This window comes from Epinephelus lanceolatus, chromosome 3 (genome assembly GCF_041903045.1).
Source record: "Epinephelus lanceolatus isolate andai-2023 chromosome 3, ASM4190304v1, whole genome shotgun sequence".
Lineage (NCBI taxonomy): Eukaryota > Metazoa > Chordata > Actinopteri > Perciformes > Serranidae > Epinephelus > Epinephelus lanceolatus.
The window spans coordinates 36,479,452-36,500,271 of record NC_135736.1 but is presented as its reverse complement, the minus strand read 5'-3'; the positions used below and the strand labels follow the sequence as shown (position 1 = coordinate 36,500,271).

The 20,820-nt window shown below is 42.2% G+C and overlaps 1 protein-coding gene across 4 annotated transcripts in view; it reads right to left on the bottom strand.

Moving 5' to 3' along the window:
* Nucleotides 1–20,820, bottom strand: part of LOC117255175 (uncharacterized) — a 98,561-nt gene that overhangs the window by 22,978 nt on the left and 54,763 nt on the right. For all 4 annotated transcript variants that reach the window (XM_033623819.2, XM_033623820.2, XM_033623817.2 and 1 more), the window contains exons 8-9: nt 4,852–4,970; nt 4,114–4,461 (exon numbers count right to left, since the gene is read on the bottom strand). In XM_033623819.2, coding sequence (XP_033479710.2) covers nt 4,114–4,461; nt 4,852–4,970 — 467 coding nt within the window. The remainder of the gene's footprint in view (nt 1–4,113; nt 4,462–4,851; nt 4,971–20,820) is intronic.

Below are 20,820 nucleotides of genomic sequence, written 5' to 3'. Positions count from 1 at the left end.
TGTGTTATTGCTGCCTTTGTCAGCACGGATATAATGATTCTACCACGGTAAGTATTAAAGGGACAGTTCACCACAAAATCAAAATTACTAATATTTTCCTCTTATATGTAGTGCTATTAATCAGTTTAGATTGTTTTGGTGTGAGTTGCTGAGTATTGGAGATATTGGCCGTAGAGATGTCTGCCCTCTCTCCAATATAATGGAACTAGATGGCACTCAGCTTGTGGTGCTCAAAGTGCGAAAAAGTACATTTGGAAAACTCAACAACAATGTCTCTTTCCAGAAGTCATGACCTGGTTACTCAAAATAATCCACAGACCTTGTTGTGAGCAGTTTCATGTAGGAACTATTTTCTTTCTACCAAACTACACCCGCCAACCATATCACTGTGCAGAAAGAAGTGTACATCCACTGCTAGCTCACCTAGCACCACTGTGCTACTGAACATAACAGCTCAGCCGAGTAGGGTGCCATGTTGTCTGTTCCTAGTGCTCGGACTGAGCTGGGTAAGAAAGCTTTCATGTGCTCTGCTCCTCTCACTTGGAATAACCTCCTAAAATATTTGAAACTGTGCGACCTGGTCCCTCTGCCTATTTTTAAAGCTCTCAAAAGTACAGGGATGAATGAGTCGGTTGGGTCTTGCCATTGTGTGTAGGTGCTCTGATATTTCTACGTGTTACTGTGTATCTTTTATGTGTTTTTATTGTGTTGTTGTTTAGCTGTAACTTTTTGTGTGCTACTGTCTCGGCCAGGTCTCCCTTATAAAATAGACTGTTGATCTCAACAGGACTTATCTGGTTAAATATGGGTTAAATAAAGAAACAAAAAAATAAATGTTTACATCTCATATCACAACCATGAGTCTCTTGTCCATGAGTAGATGCACGCTTCCTTCTGTGCGGCGATACGGTTGGCGGGTGTAGCTCGGCAGAAAGAAAATAGTTCCTACATGAATTGTAATGTTGACTTTTTTTCAATACGTGCTAAATAAACAAACAAACAAACTCCAAAACAGTCTAAACCGATAAATAGCAGGTAAGATTTTAGGGTGAAGTGTCCCCTTAAAGTCTCATATTTTGCTTCAATACTGTGGTTTCATAAGAATTTAATATCATTTATATCGTGAGAATTAGTGGTTAGAAGAAAGTGAAGCAGAGTCTGATTCCTGCAGTGAAAGGCAGAAATCTACACAACATGCAGCTACAAAACAAGTGTGTACAATGAACTCAAGTGTGTGTGTGTGTGGTTGTAAAGTCCCCCGAGGTCTCACAGACTAAAGGCATTTGTGTTATTCTGCTTTCGCTCCCCCAGCACCTTCCGCACGAACAACATGACAGTTCAACCAGGCAGAGTGAACGAGAAGAGAAGAAAGTTCAAAGTGACAGAACTCTATCCAAAGTGCTGAGTTCATGTACATGTATAGGTTTAAACACACACAATCACACACTGAGAAAACAGGTCTAATGACAGGGTTTACACACTGGATCACTTGACAAGGTGCGCCCAGCTGAATGATAGTTATTGTGGCTGAACCAAAAAGACTCCCAGTGATGTGTGTTTGTGTGCATTAATTTTCACTTCATATTCATTATGCCCTGCAAACATGACACCACTAATCCCTGTAATCAGAGAGCAAATATTTACTCAGCAGCCTATCCATGTCCGGGACTGTATGACTGACACATCCTGGTGCCTGAACGGACCAATCAGAAGTCTCCAGCTCATGAGGAACCAGCCCACTACAGTATAAACTGACTCAATGATGTTTAACCCCTTTAACAGAAGTATTTAGAGACTAGAGCAACAAATACCTGCGCCTTTTATTGGAATTATTTAATTCACTTTTCGTGGATGTACCTGTCATCACTTCAGTGGAGATACTTTATGCGTCAGCCAAAGGAAGACGAGTAAGAAGTGTGTTTATACCAGGAATTAATAAGAGTGTTATATTCAAAAACATCAAATCAGAGTTTGTAAAAACAACATAAGTGTTTGCGCCACAGAGCCACACATGAGAGAGCATGCCTCTTGAGAATTGTCATACAGGCTCATACCGCTCACACGCACTCACAAATCCATCAGCACATCAGTGTCAAACGGCAGCAGGATGTTTCAGTGGCATCATGTGTTGTTGTTGTTAATGGCAGCTGGGTGTGGACTCAGACAAGCCTCTCCCTGCTTAACGCTTCCTACTAAAAACAGCCATTACTCCGCTCCTCCTCTACAAGCATCCCAACCAGCACCTTAAAAACAGCAACACCGTCATATCACGGACAACTGTGCGTGATGCTTTAATTACAGGCTGTGGGTGCTTTGCTCTAAAATGCCAAAGGGGAAGGATGGTGTGCTGATAACTGATAGTTTCCCCTCATTTGCCCCCTTGGAGCTGCACTAGACCGTATTGTATTTACATGTACAAACACATCTACCTTATCTGCCTTTAAAGTGGTGCACCAGACACACTGTAAAGCCACCATAGTTACCAGAAACAGTATTGTTATTTGTGGGGGAACTCTCACTAACAGGAGGTACGATACTGGCTGCATCCAAAAATATTTTCATTAAACAGAAGATCCCATCTAGAGAAAACTAAAGTCAATAATGAGGCTGAACTTCCTACGATACAGCCACAGTAGACAGAAAGGGACACCATTTTTTATGTTCTCATTATAAAGACTTAAACTACCACACTGGTGCCGTGGAGCTCCAGTGAGACATAACATAAATAACACATAACAATCCAGTCACCAGAATGAAAGGTTGGCATTGCACATTTCTGCAAACCACAGATTCGTTACATTTGCATGTTATTATATGGTGGACACCTTAAATTTTACGCTTCAACAACGTGTGGTTAGGTTTAGGCACAAAAACCACTTGGTTTTGTTTGGAAAAGATCATGTTTTGGCTTTTTTGGACATAATTACTGCAGGAAAAGCAGAAACGGGTTGTTTGTAGGTCTCAAACAGTGGTGTGCAGCTTGACAGACGTTTCACCCAGGTGTCACACCATCCACTGTCCCCTCTTCCTCCCGATGCCAAAGTCAGCTCATATACTGTCACTTTGAAAATGTTAATATGATATGTATGAAACATACAAATGTAATGTATTCAAGGTTTGCAAATTATTGTGATTACTGTATCAGGAAACTTGAGAAGAATCTCCTCATTAAAGCTGAACACAGCTAGACCTTGCAAGCTAGCTATGATGTTTATAAGGCGGTGACTAATGTTGGCCTCTACTGATTATGTTAAAGTCACAATGAAAAACATGAAATCCCCAAATTTCCTTCCAACTTACTCTTAGATTTTTGAAAGCAGGTCACAGTTGTGATCTGAAGGATTTTGGAGACACTAACTAACAAAATCAGAGGGTGTATCGTTGTGAGCAAACCAGATATGCTCCACTGAGTCCTGTTTTCCTTTAACTTGTAGAAAGAAGCAATTAACACTCTTATGCCCCTAAATGCTCTCCACCTTTCAGCCCTTAGATTTATAACTAGAGACAGCTATAGCACTCATCATAGTTTTCTATATCCTTCTCTTTCTATTAGAAAGGACTTTTTAAATTGGCTGTTTTATGTCGTTATTAATGTACTCAGGTCTCTTGTGAAAATGAGATTGCGATCTCACCAGAATTGACCTGATTAAATAAAGGTTTATATATATATTACTTGTCCTGGTATTAATGTCAGCTGGACAACAAGCTGAGTGAAATCTGTTGTTTACGTGCACTGACTGTCGCATCTTTACCAAGGTCTCTCATTGCCCTCAGTATATAAAAGTTTACACTTCACATTTATCCTGTAAAGTATGAACTGTACTGGTTCATTTCATTATAAAATAAAAACACTGCCTGGCCATATCTGCAGTGTGGTCAATATGCAAATCAAGCAGCTTGGGCTGATTTCCTGCTTGGCCTTTCTTGCCAACACGTCTGAAAATCTCTATTAAAGTATTTCTCCGAGCTTTCCTAATTACCCAAACATTATCACGCACCGCAGCACTGGACGACTGCCATTTTTATTTGTCACACAGCCTGAAGCTTTCACTCCACAGCAGGTGATGTGAGTGTTTTTTCAGTGTTTGGTAAGCGCAGAAATAAGTGAAGTACCTCAGTGAAGAGATGCTGGATGACTGTAGCCAGAGCCTCCACTCTCTTATTCCCCTGGACAAGTAGCTTCCTCAGCTGGATGATGGCTTGGTTCTTCTTCTCCGCCTGCTCTTTGCTCTGGTTCTGTTTAGCTGTGACCATCCGCTCGGCCACAGCCGCCCCGGCTGCTGCTGGCTTGGGTGCATTCTGCAGGCGGGATACTGCTTTGGGGCTGGATCGTGACCCAGTTTTTGCTTTGGACCCAAGAGCAGGGGCTCCGGTGGTGCCTGACCCAGTGTTGGTGGTATCAGTGGCAGGCGCTGGGAGAGCTGCTGGTACTGGTGTATTACCATTCACCACATCCGGTACCTAGGAGTAAAAAATACCACATAGCATTCTAAATAAAGATATTAAATCAGAGGACTTGATTTTGAGCGAAATATATTTATGAAAAACATAAAAAACTTAAGTAAATGTCCTCAAATGAACCCATATACATTTGATTTATCATCATGTCTGCACACTTATAAAATGCTGAACGACAACTTGTCCACATGAGAAGAAGAAATGTAGTCAAGAAACACAAATATAAAGAGCAAGATGACTTTATATTATGGTTGAATGTGGATGCTCCTACCCTCTGTGGCTAATTGACTGCTTAATCAACTTTTATCCACCTCAAAAATACCTGTATTTTGCCCGCGACTGAGCTGAATGTGCGTCCTAAAGCTCAAAACGTTAAAAAAGAAGAGGACGTACCAGGTCAGGTGGAGCTTGCTGCTTCTTCTGGTTGTTCCCTCCTGCAGGAGCTGCTACTTGCGAGCTGCTGTTGGTGTTTGTGGGTCTTGCCGGTGCCTCCCGGGGCTTGTTTTTGTCCACTGCAAGAGAACGGCGACTTCTTAGTGTGCGGGTGGCAGGCGCAACATTCAACATGGTGTCCACACACACGCAGAATACTCACTCAGCCCCATTAACAAAGAGTAAAGCCCCACAGCGCAGCAGGGTCACAACATAAAACTACACTCACTCATCCTCTGAACACAATAACAACCAAATACATGTGTGTAAAAGAAAACAGAGGAAAGTGTATGAACACACACAACGGTGGCCCGTCTGGACTCGACCACCACAACATCAAAACACAGAAAACATATAAACACAGCCCACACACACACACACACACACACATACACATACACTCGTCTCATACGTTTGCTCTGGTCTGGTAAATGAGAATACGCCCTGCTGACTGTAGAGACCGATGCATCATGGGATTGCGTGGTAATGATGGCAAATGTGTGTGTGTGTGTGTGTGTGTGTGTGTGTGTGTGTGTGTGTGTGTGTGTGTGTGTGTGTGTGTGTGATGGGCCCTGGGTGTGCATTAAGGAGTGCATTACCAGAGAAAAAGCAATTAGAGAGAGACAGAGAGATCAACACACGTTTTTTCTGTCTCCTCCTCTGCTCTCTTTCTCTCTCATCTCCTCCATCCTTCCCTGCACGTATTGGCAGTCTGTCAGCTCCACTGCCGTCAGAGCTGCATACTGATTGGAAATAAAGCTCAGCGTACTTCAGTCTGGGGAAATAAACCTTAATACAGTCACCAGCAACACTAACACCACTGTCAGTAATCACATACTTGCAAAACTCACACTTAGACTGAGCTCCAATCTCATCTGACCAGGCTTTAACCTCTGGGGCTAAAAAATGAGGCTAATGTCTAAGTGGGATTTAGGAAGAGCAGAAGAAATGTCCGCTTGTCACCAGGCTACCTTATACAATGTAAAATGCCTTAGACTTGTGCTAATGATGTTAGCATCTGTTTGGAAAACATGTTTAGCATGAGACAGTTGTTTTGTCAGTGAACCTTGTGAGTTGTAATGGAGCCAAATTTTGTAACGTCACCTTTGTTAAATGTTGCTGTTGTCCCTGGCCTCATATGAGTAGAGAGAGGTCCACTAGCTGCTAGGCTAATTCATACAATGTGAAATGACACAGGCTTGTGCTAAAAACATTAGCATGTCATATTTGTGGGGGAAAATGTGTCCAGATAAAGACAAGTGTTTGTCTGTGAATGCTGCGAGTTATAGTGAAGCTGATTTGTGTACATGAGTTTGAAATTGTCTCCATTAAGCCATGTTTAATGTGTGTTTAATGCGTGTTTCAGGTGTGTCAACTAAACTTAACAACACTTCACAGAAACCGCCGCTGCCAACTAGAGTTTTGGAGGTGAAACTGCAGAGCGACGCAGACACCACTGCTCAAGTGCTCACAACGGCGTAGGCCACATGCATAGGCTACGGCGTAGGGTCTCCAACACAGTATAAATCCCCCTTAAAAGTGCCAAAAACTGCACTTCCTTTAATGGCCACCTGAGACTGGCTCAATCCCCTTAGAACCCCCCCATAAAATGCACTGCTAACAGTAGCGATAAACATGTTTACAGCCTGATACAAAAACTGTTTTGGTCTCTATGGCTAATTTTAATCTTCTTCTTTAATCTTTTTATATAACTCAACCATTTTAAGGATTAAAGTTGGGCATAATTAAGGGAGCGGCTGCTTTGAGTGACAGACTGTGGTCTACGCCTCGCAAACAGCCTGTGTGTCAGATCCAAACACTCGCTCCTCCACAGCTCCATCCTCTCGTCCAGATTCAGAGTGATTCTTTACTGTCCTCTAAAGAAGAAATTTGCTTTCACAGGCTGTACACAATCAAACACTTAACGAGTAGGTAAACCTCAGAATTTTGGCTTTAGTGCCTCTAACCTGGAAATTTAAAAAAAATGCCTCGACCATTTCAGCCACATGCCTCAGATCAGCCAACAGCAAAACTGAATTGCAATAGCTTGGTTTCAACGGGTAGAGTGCTGATTCTATTCTTGTTTCTAACACTATATGTATCTTAATCTCAGGTTGATTTTTATCCAACTAGAAAAACCAATAACCTTTGCCTTGCTATAGTTATTGCTGAAGCCATTGTGTCATGAATATGTTCTATCTTATAAGTGCAGGGTTTTATTTTCTGTTTGTTTTTTTCATAATAGTGTCTTTTAGCAGATAGCAATTATTCTCTGTTTCGTGCCCAGGCACTACAGATGAAAATTAGCTTATGGCCTTCTCTGGTGCAGCTAAGTAGATGTGCCAAACTGGAGTCTTTAAAACTGGAGTCCACAAACCACTGGATGATGTCTCGGTGGCTATGTCCATTATTTTACACAGTCTATGCATCTGACAGTCTCTCCTCGCCCACTGACAGCACAGCTTCTTGTGACAAATCACACTTGCAACAGAGATGTGAGGTGCAAAAAGCCTGTAAATAATTCAGTATTCCCCAGCAGACTCTGGTGTGATGTCACATAGGTTTTCCGTGCAGACATGCAGTCACTGGGCCAGTAATACAGTGCTACCTGCAGGACCATGAGTGTTGTGTTATCTGAATTTTAATGCTTTGAAAATGAGTATTTTTTCTGAATCCTGGGATTAATGAGTTGAAAATTTCACTCTCAAATTTTAGTTTCATCAGGAGCCAAATTCAGTTGGTCTTAGCTGAAACTGTCACAAAAGGTATTGTGAGATTTCAATGGATGAGATTGTTTGGTAAAGTGATGTTTTATTCTTGTTGAGTGAAAAATGATGCACCGAATTTATCTTTAAAATCTAATTCAAATGCTCCTAGACTCATATAGGTCAGTACTCTGCAAATAGACTTGAGGTAACTTCCTTAAAGATACTGCCACCTACTGGCAGCCACTGAGCAGAACATGCTGGTCTGTTTGAATGTTTCTAATCAGAGCGTGTGGGAGAGGAACAAGAAAGGTCAAACATAATTGAAATGGATTGGACTGCTGAACACTTGAGTATGGGAGCGATTGGGGGGAAATCATTAGCACACACTGACAGCTAAAAGCTGTAAAACACAAACTCAATTTAATCTATGAGTCATCGTCGGCAGCATCTAACGACAGAAGCAAACATCCTGATGAGAGTGCAACCACCTGCTGCTGCGGTCTTACAGTGAGACACTGAAGGACAAGCAGGAGCGGTGACACTTATTAGATGTGTATGTCTGACTTTTTATAGTCTAGCTGATCAGCTCAAATTTGAGACAACGATTAACATATTTATATTTATATTCATAAAGATCTGAATATAACACCAGTATCAGCAAGACAGAATGTTCCAATCATTATTCCAGTGTGTGGAAAATGTTTGTGGGTGTAGAAATATGAAGGGAGGTGAGAACATTTTGTAGTGCAAGGGAGCAGTTGCTAAGACAACACATATCATGTTGAGTGTCTGCCTCCTGTTGCAATGTGTGACGGGTTTGTGTGAGTGTGTTGGAGATGATGTTTTGTACCTGGATTCTGCCAGGTAGTCATGCAGAGCTGCTGAGCCCAGACTGAGAGAGAAACAACACTGTTAGCATGCACATCACGTTACAGAAGCACAGCGGACAGGAAAGGACAATCCCTGTGGTGTCATGAGAGTCTCCTCCAGTACACAGTAAGATGACCTTCATAACATATGATGAGATAGAGGATCATCATATGAATTATTGGAAGGCTGTGTGACAAATAAAGATGTGATGATAAAGATGAGATGCACTGAAAAATTTGACAGTCACATACCTTTGTGAAGCTGTTTTATCAGTTTGATAGGCATCACCATCACGTCAGCCATCTCATTTGTACCAGTCTCATGATCACTCAGTGGGATTGTCTGCTGTGCATTTAATCACAATATAATCGAGGGGAAACCAGTGAGGGACTGGGGAGGATTTTGGGAGTGGAGGAATGAAAACACTGGAGAAGCAGTGGGGGCTGTGTGTCGACCTGTTTTTAAAACAACAACAAATATGTCATGTCTTCTCTCTAAAATAGCGACTGTGTTCAACCACCTGCCAGATTATTTCACTTTGGCTTGGAAAAAACAACCTCCTTCACTTGGTGGTTTTACACAGCCGTCCAATCACAGTGGAGGAGGGGTGGGACAAATACCCCAAAGACCAACCATCACATTGCTGAACATCAAAAGCAACAACGGAGAAGAGAGATCTTCTGTGATGGCCGTGCCCACAGCAACACACAAAAGTTATCTAAAGTCACTTCCTGGTTGGAGCTGGGCAAAAGATGGGGCTGATTTTATGCAGAAGGCCATCCCATGGACTGCAACAACAGCTATGACATCATGGGGGGAATAGGGGTTTCTTTGTGTTAGTCTCAGTTAATGTTAGTGTAAGTTCTCCCCTTTATGTTTAAGTTGGTCTGATCCGCGACTATATATGTTGCTCCATCATCTCATTTTGTTCGGTCTGTTTGTTGAGTTCATGTCTAGTTTTGTTAGCCTTTTTTTGCAGAGTTATGTTTGGCCCTGTAACTCAAACTTTGTTATCTTTAGTCATTTGCTTTGTAAAATTTATTTTTGAGAAATAAACCCACCTGTTTTTGAGCTTTAAATCTGTGTTTTTGTGCTTTGACTGCTTGGTCCATGACAACATCTCAAATGAAAATACAGTGTGTCCCTTATTGTGCCTCATTGTTCTTCTTTGTTCTGCATTAAACAGTGAATAAGTATTTAATTTGCTTTAAAACTGTGTCAGCTTATTCATTTAAAAAGCAGCAACATAATAGCTGAGAGTTTATTTATGAAGCACTAAAATCAAAACAAATTAAGTAATTTGCAAAAACAATAAAAATGTTGGTGTTAGCTACTGCATATCATCCTGTTGAGCCACCCTTAATCACCACAAGGGAAATTCGTTCACAGTGACAGTCCTAGTTTAATGACAAAGTCGAGTCGAGTTTCAGTGTCAGTATGAGTTTGTTAACAGCTGGGTTAGGATGTTTGTCACTGCTGATTTGTTAGCTCTTGCTAAATGGGCAGACACTGAATTGACCGTCCTCCATCTGGCGTGGAGTCGGCACAGTCCGGGATCAGACCCTCAGGGCAAGGACTTAATGTAGGCATCATTTGATTGGAGACGTTTCAAAAGTACTTGGTACTTGAGTGAATGTGGGGGCAGAAGTGAACAAATAAACAGTGAAACGATCAAGTTGTCCTTTGTGTTATTTAATAAAGTGATATAACACAATAATAAGAGTAACAGCAGTCACCTGGAGTGTCCTCCGTAGGTCTGACAAAGCAGAATAGATTCAGCCACATAATATAACTGAAAGCAAAGAGGAGGCCTCCAGTTCACTGATAACTGTCATGGGAACAGCTACAAAATGTGTTCAATGACACAGTTCACTTCAGGTATGAAGAAAGGGAATATTACATGCCCATTGGTGGTGATGACAAATGTTGTTCCTACACAGAGCAGGCTCTAGTGTTGTGGGCGCATCTTTAATAAGATCCCTCATTAACACAAACTCAGACAAGTCCTCCATAAATTGGACCAGCTGAGGCAGAAAACTGAGTTTACTGTACGGCCACCCGGAGCTGACCAAATTAAATATCACAGACGCAGACAGATTAGTGCTGGATTATTCTCTATGTGTGTTTGCAGGACAAAAAAAGTGTGCCAGTGAAGCATGGAAGAGGGATGGCTCACCATGTACACACACTACATGTAGTTGTAGCAGTCCTAATCTCCTTAATCTGTCACTCAAATGGATAGAAATATAATCCATCCCTTTTTATGAAGAGGGAGATTCCAACAGAGGTTTGATTAGGGCGGGTATTTTGAACTTTGACTTCACTGGGCTGGATTTTCCTAGAGATTAAATTGGCATCCCATAATCAACCACATCAAGCACAGCAATTAGCTTACAACAGTTATCTCCTGACACATTGAAGGAGGACTGCACGGCTAGAGACATCAAGAGTGCTGATGATCAGCCATCAGGTACAATTATAGATCCATATCGTCTGTACACTGGAGATTCAGCTTCCACATGCCTGTTGCCATGGAAACAAGTGGGCAGAACATGTCACAGTTTGTATCATGTCCACTTTTTGACCCATTTACATGCAAACTAGACCATCTGGTCACCTAGCAACAACCTACGTGTCCATTTTGTCCAGCTGTCTAACAATCATGTCATCGATCATGACGACGGAAAGACGGACGGCTTGATGTTTTTACTCTCCGTCCACATGTGTCAGATCAGCTGAACCGTGAGAGCTCTTGTTATTTCTCAGCTGTACAAAAAGATGTTGAATGCAGCAGAGACGGGGAAACCTCAGCGGAGGCACCACTGACCACTGACAAACTGACAGACAGATGGACTTCACCGCACAATGATAACTGGTTTCTATCCAAGTATATCTATGCATATTGTCTTGTACTGAATTTAAAAGAAAATGCACTGAAGAGGCAGTGTTGGCAATTCTGGCAATGACCTGTCTATTGTCACTATAAACGATGGTGTAAAAAAACAAGGAACATTGATAATAGTGACGGTTTATGCGGGATTTGTTGAACTGACGATGTACCTACCATGTAGGTACATCGTCAGTTCAACATGGTAGAAACCGTGTAGCTGCGTACCCTACCCTGTAGCCTTCAGCTGAAACAAGGCTTTTATTTACTTTTGTTTTACAGATAAGAAACAATAAATTGTGATCACAATACGCCCCCACAAATAAGCAATTTAAGTCTTTTGTGTGATTTATCCTGACTTTATATGAGAAGATGAAATTTGAACAGGCTTATGCTAAATACATTAGCATAATATTGTTGCTACGTTAGCATGATATTGTTGCTATTAAGCCATGTTTTATGTGCGTTTTTGGTGTGTTAGTTAAATCTATCAGTCTTTACTACACAATAGAAATTCAACATGGCATAGAAACTCCACCACCACCTAGTGGTGTAACTGCAACATACCACTGTACAACCATTGGTGGCAGAGTAGCTCAGTTCATAGGGACCTGGCTTGGGAACCGGAGTGTCGCCGGTACAAGTCCCTGTATGTACCAAGTATGGAGCGTGGACTGGCAGCTGGAGAGGCGCCACCTTGCCGACTGGGCACTACCGAGGTGCTCCTGAGCAAGGCACTGAACCCCCAACTCCTCAGGGTGTCTGTCAAAGGCAGCCCCCACAGTCTGACATCTCTCCATTTAATGCATGTATAGGTCCTTTTTGGGCCTGTGTGTATATAATATAAAAAAAATGAATTTCTCCTTGGGGATTAATAAAGTATATCTTCTTCTTCTTAAATATAAAGGTTCAGAACGGCGTAGGCCAATTGTGTAGGCTACAGCTTACACTTTGTGTAGAGCCTACACACAACTATGAATTCGCCTTTACAAAGGCAGATTTGGAGATTTTAACTGTTAAAACATCCAGCTCAGCTGAGGACGCCGTTGCTTACATCTCGCACTGTCACGAGCACACGCCTCTCGTTCATGAGTAGATGCACACTTCCTTCTGCGCAGTGATAAAGTTGGCAAGTATAGTTCTTTAGAAAGTGAAAATAGTTCCTACTTGAAACTACTCTCAACAAAATCTGTGAATTATCTTGAGTAACCGGGTCATGATTTCTGGGAACAAACATTGCTGTTGTATTTCTTTGGCGCTTTGAGCACCATAAACCGAGTGCCAACACTCGAAAACTCACACCAAAACAATCTAGATTGATAAATAGCACTACAGGTAAGAGGAGAAATATGTATTTTTAATTTGGAGGTGAATTTTCCCTTTAATGCTCTGACTATCACATATAGCTCCATTAAAAACGTTTTTTTGTTCTTATTACTCTTAACAAAAACACATTTTTGGTGACACTTGAAAGGTTTTCTACATTTGGTTTGGCAGTTGGATAGAAACATCCAGTAGCCCTGCATGACCTTATGAATTGGTAACACTGCAGCGGAGAGTATCTAACCAGTTAGTCAGAGATCATAAAACTAAAGTTCTAGCAAACCACAGGAGAGATCTTTGAATGATTATCATCATATAGGTAAGCCAAACCACTTCATTGGCAATGCATCCCACTGAGAGAAACCGAAGAGTCAAAAACCACATGTTAAGTAAAAGAGGCCAAAAATAGACATTCTAGCTTGAAAATAATACCCTGCTCGTCATTAAAGAAGAGGTTAAACAACTGCTGCGACATTAATGCAAAGATCAATTTAACCGCTTCAACCACCGGCTGTTTTTGGAGTGAAACATAAAGCAGTTTTTGGACTCGGAGGCAAAAACTGTTTAAAACAACTGTAAGTCATTTCACATGAGGTTTCCAGATCAGATGCAGCACCAGATGTGCACATGGCTGCCCTTGATCTCCACGGAGAACATCTCTACCTAGTTTTATAAATATAAAAGAATACTGCAGCCTAAATCTACTGTACATCTCTGCTGAGCCTGTGGGAATATTCCACTCTAGCAGATACAACCTCTAATGTCCTCATCTGCCACCACATTAGGGAAAAAAACAACAACCTCCACATCAGATTAAAGCTTGCACGACTAGCCAGCCTCAGCTGAACCGTTGTGCAGCGTGCTCGAGTGTCTCTGCTGAGTGTGTGCGGATGCGCACATGTGGTGACTAAAGCCTGCTCTAACCTACATTTCAGTGCAGCAGGGAAGTGGGTTTGTGGAGCTCAGACTGAGAAAACACACTGCAGCCAAACACGTGCTGCCGCGCTCAGATGGGCCAGCAGGGATACACACAGTACAAGCCAGAGAGGAAGAGAGCTGGAGGAGGAAAGGGAGCAGCATGTTCTCAAATGAGGAAAAACACTGTCTGCAGAACACGAGCTGATTTGTAGATAATTTGCTGCCGAACATGAAAAAACATGCAGATCATTTGGAGAGTTTAAATGGATAAAGATGATTTGTCAAAGATGATGAGAGAATTAGTGAGTAATTTAGCCAAGACACATGAAAGAAATTAATGCTTCAGAGTAAGCCCAGTGGCCTAATGATACTGGCAGACACACAAGGCAGAACCCACGTGAAGCTGCTGAAGAAGTCAGACTTGGAGAAACATTAGCTTAGCTTCTCTGCTCCTTGTAGTAAGCAAAACACATTAAGGTTTAATTCTCTGGTGTCTTTGTGGATTATTATCTCAGCTCTTAATTTAAGGCTATTCTCTTTCTTGTTTTAATCCATTCATATGCACATATGTAATATAAAAAAAAACACACTAACAGCTTAACTGATGTGTTTAAATATCCAGCTCTAGTTCACTGCCTTATTTTGTGTTCAGCTCAGACCACAGAGCTAACACAGCAGACAAAGCAACACTAACACTAAGAAGGAAACTTCTCTCTAACATAATGCCAACACTGGGCCTCACTTACAAACAGTGCGTTCACACAAATATGTGCTTAAAAGGATAGTTTGCTGATTTTCAACCAGCTCTGTGTCATAACAATGTGGGCAGTATGTGTAAATGAACTGTGGTAAACACAAAGAGTGTAGAAGTGGATCAAGAGAGTGACCCACCCCTTTTTTCTCTCACTGTCTCCCTCTCTCAAACTCAGATCAGACTGTAAAACTAACCAGTGCCGATCAAATATAAACCAAGACTCTGTTACTGCATTGCCTGTTTGTCACCTAAAATATTTTCAGACACATATTTAAGCTCACGGTTTAACTACAAATTTAATTCGTTTGATACCAGCTGCCTACCATATTGTTTCCTGCAGAAAAATGACAAAACTTACACTGTGTTACCCACCAGCAGGAGCGTTTATTGCTCCGGTGGGGCGCAGTGCATTCTGGTAGTTGTAGGTTTCTACCTCTTGAGCAAAAGTGTATCCCACAGGCCCTTTCCTGTTTTCTCTGGTCATGTTGCACCAATGAAAAGTACAGTACAGGCCAAAAGTTTGGACACACCTTCTCATTCAATGCGTTTTCTTTATTTTCATGACTATTTACTTTGTAGATTCTCACTGAAGGCATCAAAACTATGAATGAACACATGTGGAGTTATGTACTTAACAAAAAAAGGTGAAATAACTGAAAACATGTTTTATATTCTAGTTTCTTCAAAATAGCCACCAAGAGTACTGCTTTGCACACTCTTGGCATTCTCTCGATGAGCTTCAAGAGGTAGTCACCTGAAATGGTTTCCACTTCACAGGTGTGCCTTATCAGGGTTAATTAGTGGAATTTCTTGCTTTATCAATGGGGTTGGGACCATCAGTTGTGTTGTGCAGAAGTCAGGTTAATACACAGCCGACAGCCCTATTGGACAACTGTTAAAATTCATATTATGGCAAGAACCAATCAGCTAACTAAAGAAAAACGAGTGGCCATCATTACTTTAAGAAATGAAGGTCAGTCAGTCCGGAAAATTGCAAAAACTTTAAATGTGTCCCCAAGTGGAGTCGCAAAAACCATCAAGCGCTACAACGAAACTGGCACACATGAGGACCGACCCAGGAAAGGAAGACCAAGAGTCACCTCTGCTTCTGAGGATAAGTTCATCCGAGTCACCAGCCTCAGAAATCGCAAGTTAACAGCAGCTCAGATCAGAGACCAGATGAATGCCACACAGAGTTCTAGCAGCAGACCCATCTCTAGAACAACTGTTAAGAGGAGACTGCGCCAATCAGGCCTTCATGGTCAAATAGCTGCTAGGAAACCACTGCTAAGGAGAGGCAACAAGCAGAAGAGATTTGTTTGGGCCAAGAAACACAAGGAATGGACATTTAGACCAGTGGAAATCTGTGCTTTGGTCTGATGAGTCCAAATTTGAGATCTTTGGTTCCAACCGCCGTGTCTTTGTGAGACGCAGAAAAGGTGAACGGATGGATTCCACATGCCTGGTTCCCACTGTGAAGCATGGAGGAGGAGGTGTGATGGTGTGGGGGTGTTTTGCTGGTGACACTGTTGGGGATTTATTCAAAATTGAAGGCACACTGAACCAGCATGGCTACCACAGCATCCTGCAGCGACATGCCATCCCATCCGGTTTGCGTTTAGTTGGACAATCATTTATTTTTCAACAGGACAATGACCCCAAACACACCTCCAGGCTGTGTAAGGGCTATTTGACCAAGAAGGAGAGTGATGGAGTGCTGCGGCAGATGACCTGGCCTCCACAGTCACTGGACCTGAACCCAATCGAGATGGTTTGGGGTGAGCTGGACCGCAGAGTGAAGGCAAAGGGGCCAACAAGTGCTAAACACCTCTGGGAACTCCTTCAAGACTGTTAGAAAACCATTTCAGGTGACTACCTCTTGAAGCTCATGGAGAGAATGCCAAGAGTGTGCAAAGCAGTAATCAGAGCAAAGGGTGGCTATTTTGAAGAAACTAGAATATAAAACATGTTTTCAGTTATTTCACCTTTTTTTGTTAAGTACATAACTCCACATGTGTTCATTCATAGTTTTGATGCCTTCAGTGAGAATCTACAAAGTAAATAGTCATGAAAATAAAGAAAACGCATTGAATGAGAAGGTGTGTCCAAACTTTTGGCCTGTACTGTATTTACGTCTTTCCACTACATAGGCAGCCCAGTTTCATAAATAGATCATCTATCCAGGGGTGAAATACTTCTTTAAATCAGGGTTACAAACATTTTGCGTACTGGGATTCATCAATATCTTTTTACCTGAATTTGCTCGTCCTCTGCAAACGAATTTAGAACTGCAATAAACAGTTCAATGGGCTGCTTCACATGGACTGCACCTACAGAAGATACTAGAGCACATCATTCACTTAAATATTTAATAAGGTGCAAGAACTACTAACATTACGATGCGCACTCAATCTTCATCAGAGTCAAACAGTCATAGTACAGACTGAAAAAATTAAATAACCTCCTCCAAACAAAGAACAATCTCTCATTGGAGAATCAGGACCAATACAGTGACAGCACTGAATAAAAAACTCTTTTAATTCTGCCTCAAACCATGAGTATGCACAAATGATGAAGGCCTGGCTGTCTTAGGAAATTTACACACACACTTTTTAACTAAAGGCATAGCATAGTAAATCTACATTCATTAAAAAAAGGCTTCAACAGACAACAGTATTTAAAAACCTTAATTTACTAATGCATTTGCCAAATGCAGCCTATTGAACAATTATGAAATTAATGCCCTTGAATCCTCATCAATTATTGTGATAATTAAAATTTTTAATTACACTATAATCTGCAATGTGACAAAGGCATAAAATAATTAGCAAGAAGGAAAAAAATTAGTTTAAAACCTATTATCTGTGATACAGTTGGGTGGTAATTTATTCATCACTCGTTTTCAATGCACTAAAAACACATCAGTTACGAGTAGCAGCACTGGTCGAAGAGAAGCAGACCTGGGCTGGTGTGACAACGGCACCATTTTCTCCATGATACAACTTGGGGAAAACATATTTCCTTATTTAGAGAAATGGGGGCGTGGCAGTTTGCTGATTACAAATAGCAGGCACACACCTGTTAGTTCAGAATGATTCTGATTCACTAATATGCGCTTGGTGGTGAGAACAAAATTGGCTGGTATGCATGTGTCATGAATCCACTGGTAATTTTGCATGCACACTTATTCTGTGTGGAAAGTAAGAACATTTCTGGGCACATGAGGGTCATTACGTCTCGTTTGCTTGGCAGGCTGAACCCAAAGAGAGTTCTTTACAAGACACCCTCTCTGTCTCTCTCCTGTATACAAGAAACAAACACCATTAACAGTGAGGACGGACTCTCTGCCACAAATAGAGCACACTCTTTAAACGGCTGAATAACTAAAAGCCAGATGCAGCTATTTCAGGTTTGTGTATGTGTATGTGAGTCACGTGGTTGGTGCCCGTCTAAGCGTGGGTATCACGGCTAAAAGGAGCCCGCAGCCACGGCTATTCATCACGCCACTGCTCAAGCACTCGTGCAGAAAGCTTCCAAACACACACACACACACACACACACACACACACACACACACAGACTCATGTATACACACTTGTGTTGAGACAAATGACGGCCCTATTGTAACCCTATACATCCATGGCGGCTGTGGTAGCCAGCGTGCACAATACTGAAAGCCCCCACGGTGGTGGAGAGAGGGGAGGCAACAATGGCTGCCAACACCGTGTAGGAAAACAGGAGGAGCCGGACCAAGAGGAGGAGGAGGAGGAGGAGGAGGGGAGGGTGAGAGAGGGTGAAGTGGCCTTTGAGGCTGATCTGGGGTCAGGCTTGCCATCCCATGACTAAAGATTAAGCTAAAAGAAATGGCCAAGAAAGCTGAACCTTACGCTCTATTCAAAGGCAACCTCACCCGTCAGCTTAAGAGGAGGATGACGGATTGCAATGAGGGGTTAAATATAAGAAAAAGGGTGATTGGTAGACAATATTAATAAAATAAGATAAACAATAAAACACAATGCACAGACAGGTGGATTTGTTTTGGTACACCTGCTTTCAAAATCAGTGATTCTTCGAGTTTTAATCAGAAATGGGGCAGCCAATGAAGATGAAGATTCAAACAGTGACTTTCAGGAACATATGAGTAGTCTTGAACACAATTAGCTCCTTGCTAGGGTGTGGTAGCATCCCACCTATAACCCCACCCAGCCATGTGCATCAATGGTGGAGGAAGAACTGATGGAGGATGAGGATTTTCTAGCACTCTGAGCACATGGTAAAGAGTGAGATGACGGGAAAATGGATGGATGGATGGATGGATGGATGGGGTCACAGATGGTTTGGAGGTTCCTGTCACACTGCAGTGATCAACCTGTTGGCCTGAGACATGCGTTGATCAACTCTTGGAAAGACAGATGTGTTACAATAATTTAAAAATCGATGGTTGGATGATGGGAGGACGAGGAGGGGGGAGAGTGGCGTACGTATCCAGACCTGCGTGGAAGACCATGGTGTTCTTCCTGCATCCCGACAGCAGCTGAAGGTTTCGGAAAAGTCCTTTGGCCGTCAGCTTCACGTGGAAGTTGGACAGCGACAGTCTGGGAGACCATAACATCGTCTCTGTTTGTTGTCCAACTCTCTTAAAGATTCGACTGATGTTTCTGGGTTGGATCTTCTTTTCGTGTCGGAACTTTTCAGCACTTTCTCTGCTCCTCTAGACGGTCAAATTGACCCAGATTTTTTTCTCCTTGGGGTCCAAATTCCCAGTGTTGCCTGTCTGACCTGTTTACTATTGTCACCTATTTTCACGAAATTATCGCCTTTTAATTTCCGATGCACAATAGTTGCTTCAAACTGAAGTCCCAACTCTCTGGTAAAACTCTTCCTCTTTTTGTCTTGAAGTTGAGAAGTAAGTAATAAATAAGTCCACACGAAAAAGACAGCAAAGACTTAGAGATTGTTGCTGCTGGAATTTGTGCCTTGCTTCTCCACGACGGCCACGTGGAGATCAGAGAAAGGACAAAAACAGGAATTTAAAGGGGCAGAATTTTGACTGGGTACAGAGTGTAACAGAAGCATTAAAAAAAACAAAGACGAAAAAAAAAGGGAGTCTGTTAATCCGCCAGCTGCCCTTCATCCATTCAAAGCCGAGGAGTCGCCACTGCACAACAAAAAAATAAAAACTGAAGGTTTCTGTAGCCTGGCCAGTAAAAGAAGAAAAAATGGCGCCAAAAATAGCTGTGTGCTTCACGGTCGTCCAGGTGGTAGTGAATCATCCAACGATAAAAGATGGAGAGAGAGGTAGTACTCGTGTGTGTGTGTGTGTGAGGGAGGAGAGAAAATCCTCGATGCGGTGATGATTAGTAGTCCATCGCTGCTGCTGCTACACGCAAAACACACAGCGACCGTCCCACTGAAGCACGCCACGGAGGTGTGTGTGTGTGTGTGTGTGTGTGTGTGTGTGTCTACTGTCACAGAATGTAGCTCTCCTTCACACACACATGCCGAGTGGTCGGACAAAGACAAGCATCAACACACTCCCTCTATTTTACTGCTGTTTGCAAAGCTCTGTGAAGCCAGTATACACACACAGTCACACACACACAGAGGGAGGGATGCTGCAGGGGAGGAGGGGGAGGGGGAGTGGGTGGGATTTGAATAATTTGTCTCCACTGCTTACTCGCTCTCTCCCTCCCTTGCTCCCTTGCTCCCTTTATCATTATTTTTCAGGTCTCTCATCCTCTCTCGGTCTCCAGTTGAATGTCAGGGATGAAAATGTCAGAGATGAATCATGTCAAGGTTAAATGTGATGAAAGGACCACGATAAAGAGGAAACACACTGAGGGTGGGAGGCGGGCTGCGTCTCTTCATCTCTCAGTGGCAGGTGTTCTATTAAAACTTCAGCTAAACACAGACGTCTTTGTTTCGCGAGCACACACACACACACACACACACACACACAGTTTATATGCAGCTAAGCCTTTTGCTCAAATAATGGAATTCAGCTATGTTTTCAAAATGACAGAAATAAGACAAAGATGGAAAGTAAAATGTATTTTTGCTGGCTGCAAAGGCAGATTACACGCCCTGTAAATCTTATATTTCTTTTTTTGCCACTGTGTATTTGCAATATGTATTTATGCTTCTTATCTTTTACTCCCCATATTTGCTGTAAATTTACAGGCAGTTCGATTTTTTTTTCCAAATCAAGTACAGCTGTCGAGTCGGGTCTATGGGTGGGCATGGATGGGCACAGGTCAGCACATTTTCACTCCCAACTTGTTAAATACTGATGCTTGATCAGGAAGCACGTTTATGTGACATTAGAGAAAAATGATTTATTGTGTTAGTCCGACTGAAATCACAATAAATTAAAATTCTCAAAGTCGGACTAACACACACAGATAATGCAATTGGAAGTCGAATTACTCCTGCATGTATACAGTCAATCAGACCCAAACTGGCCGTGGCGC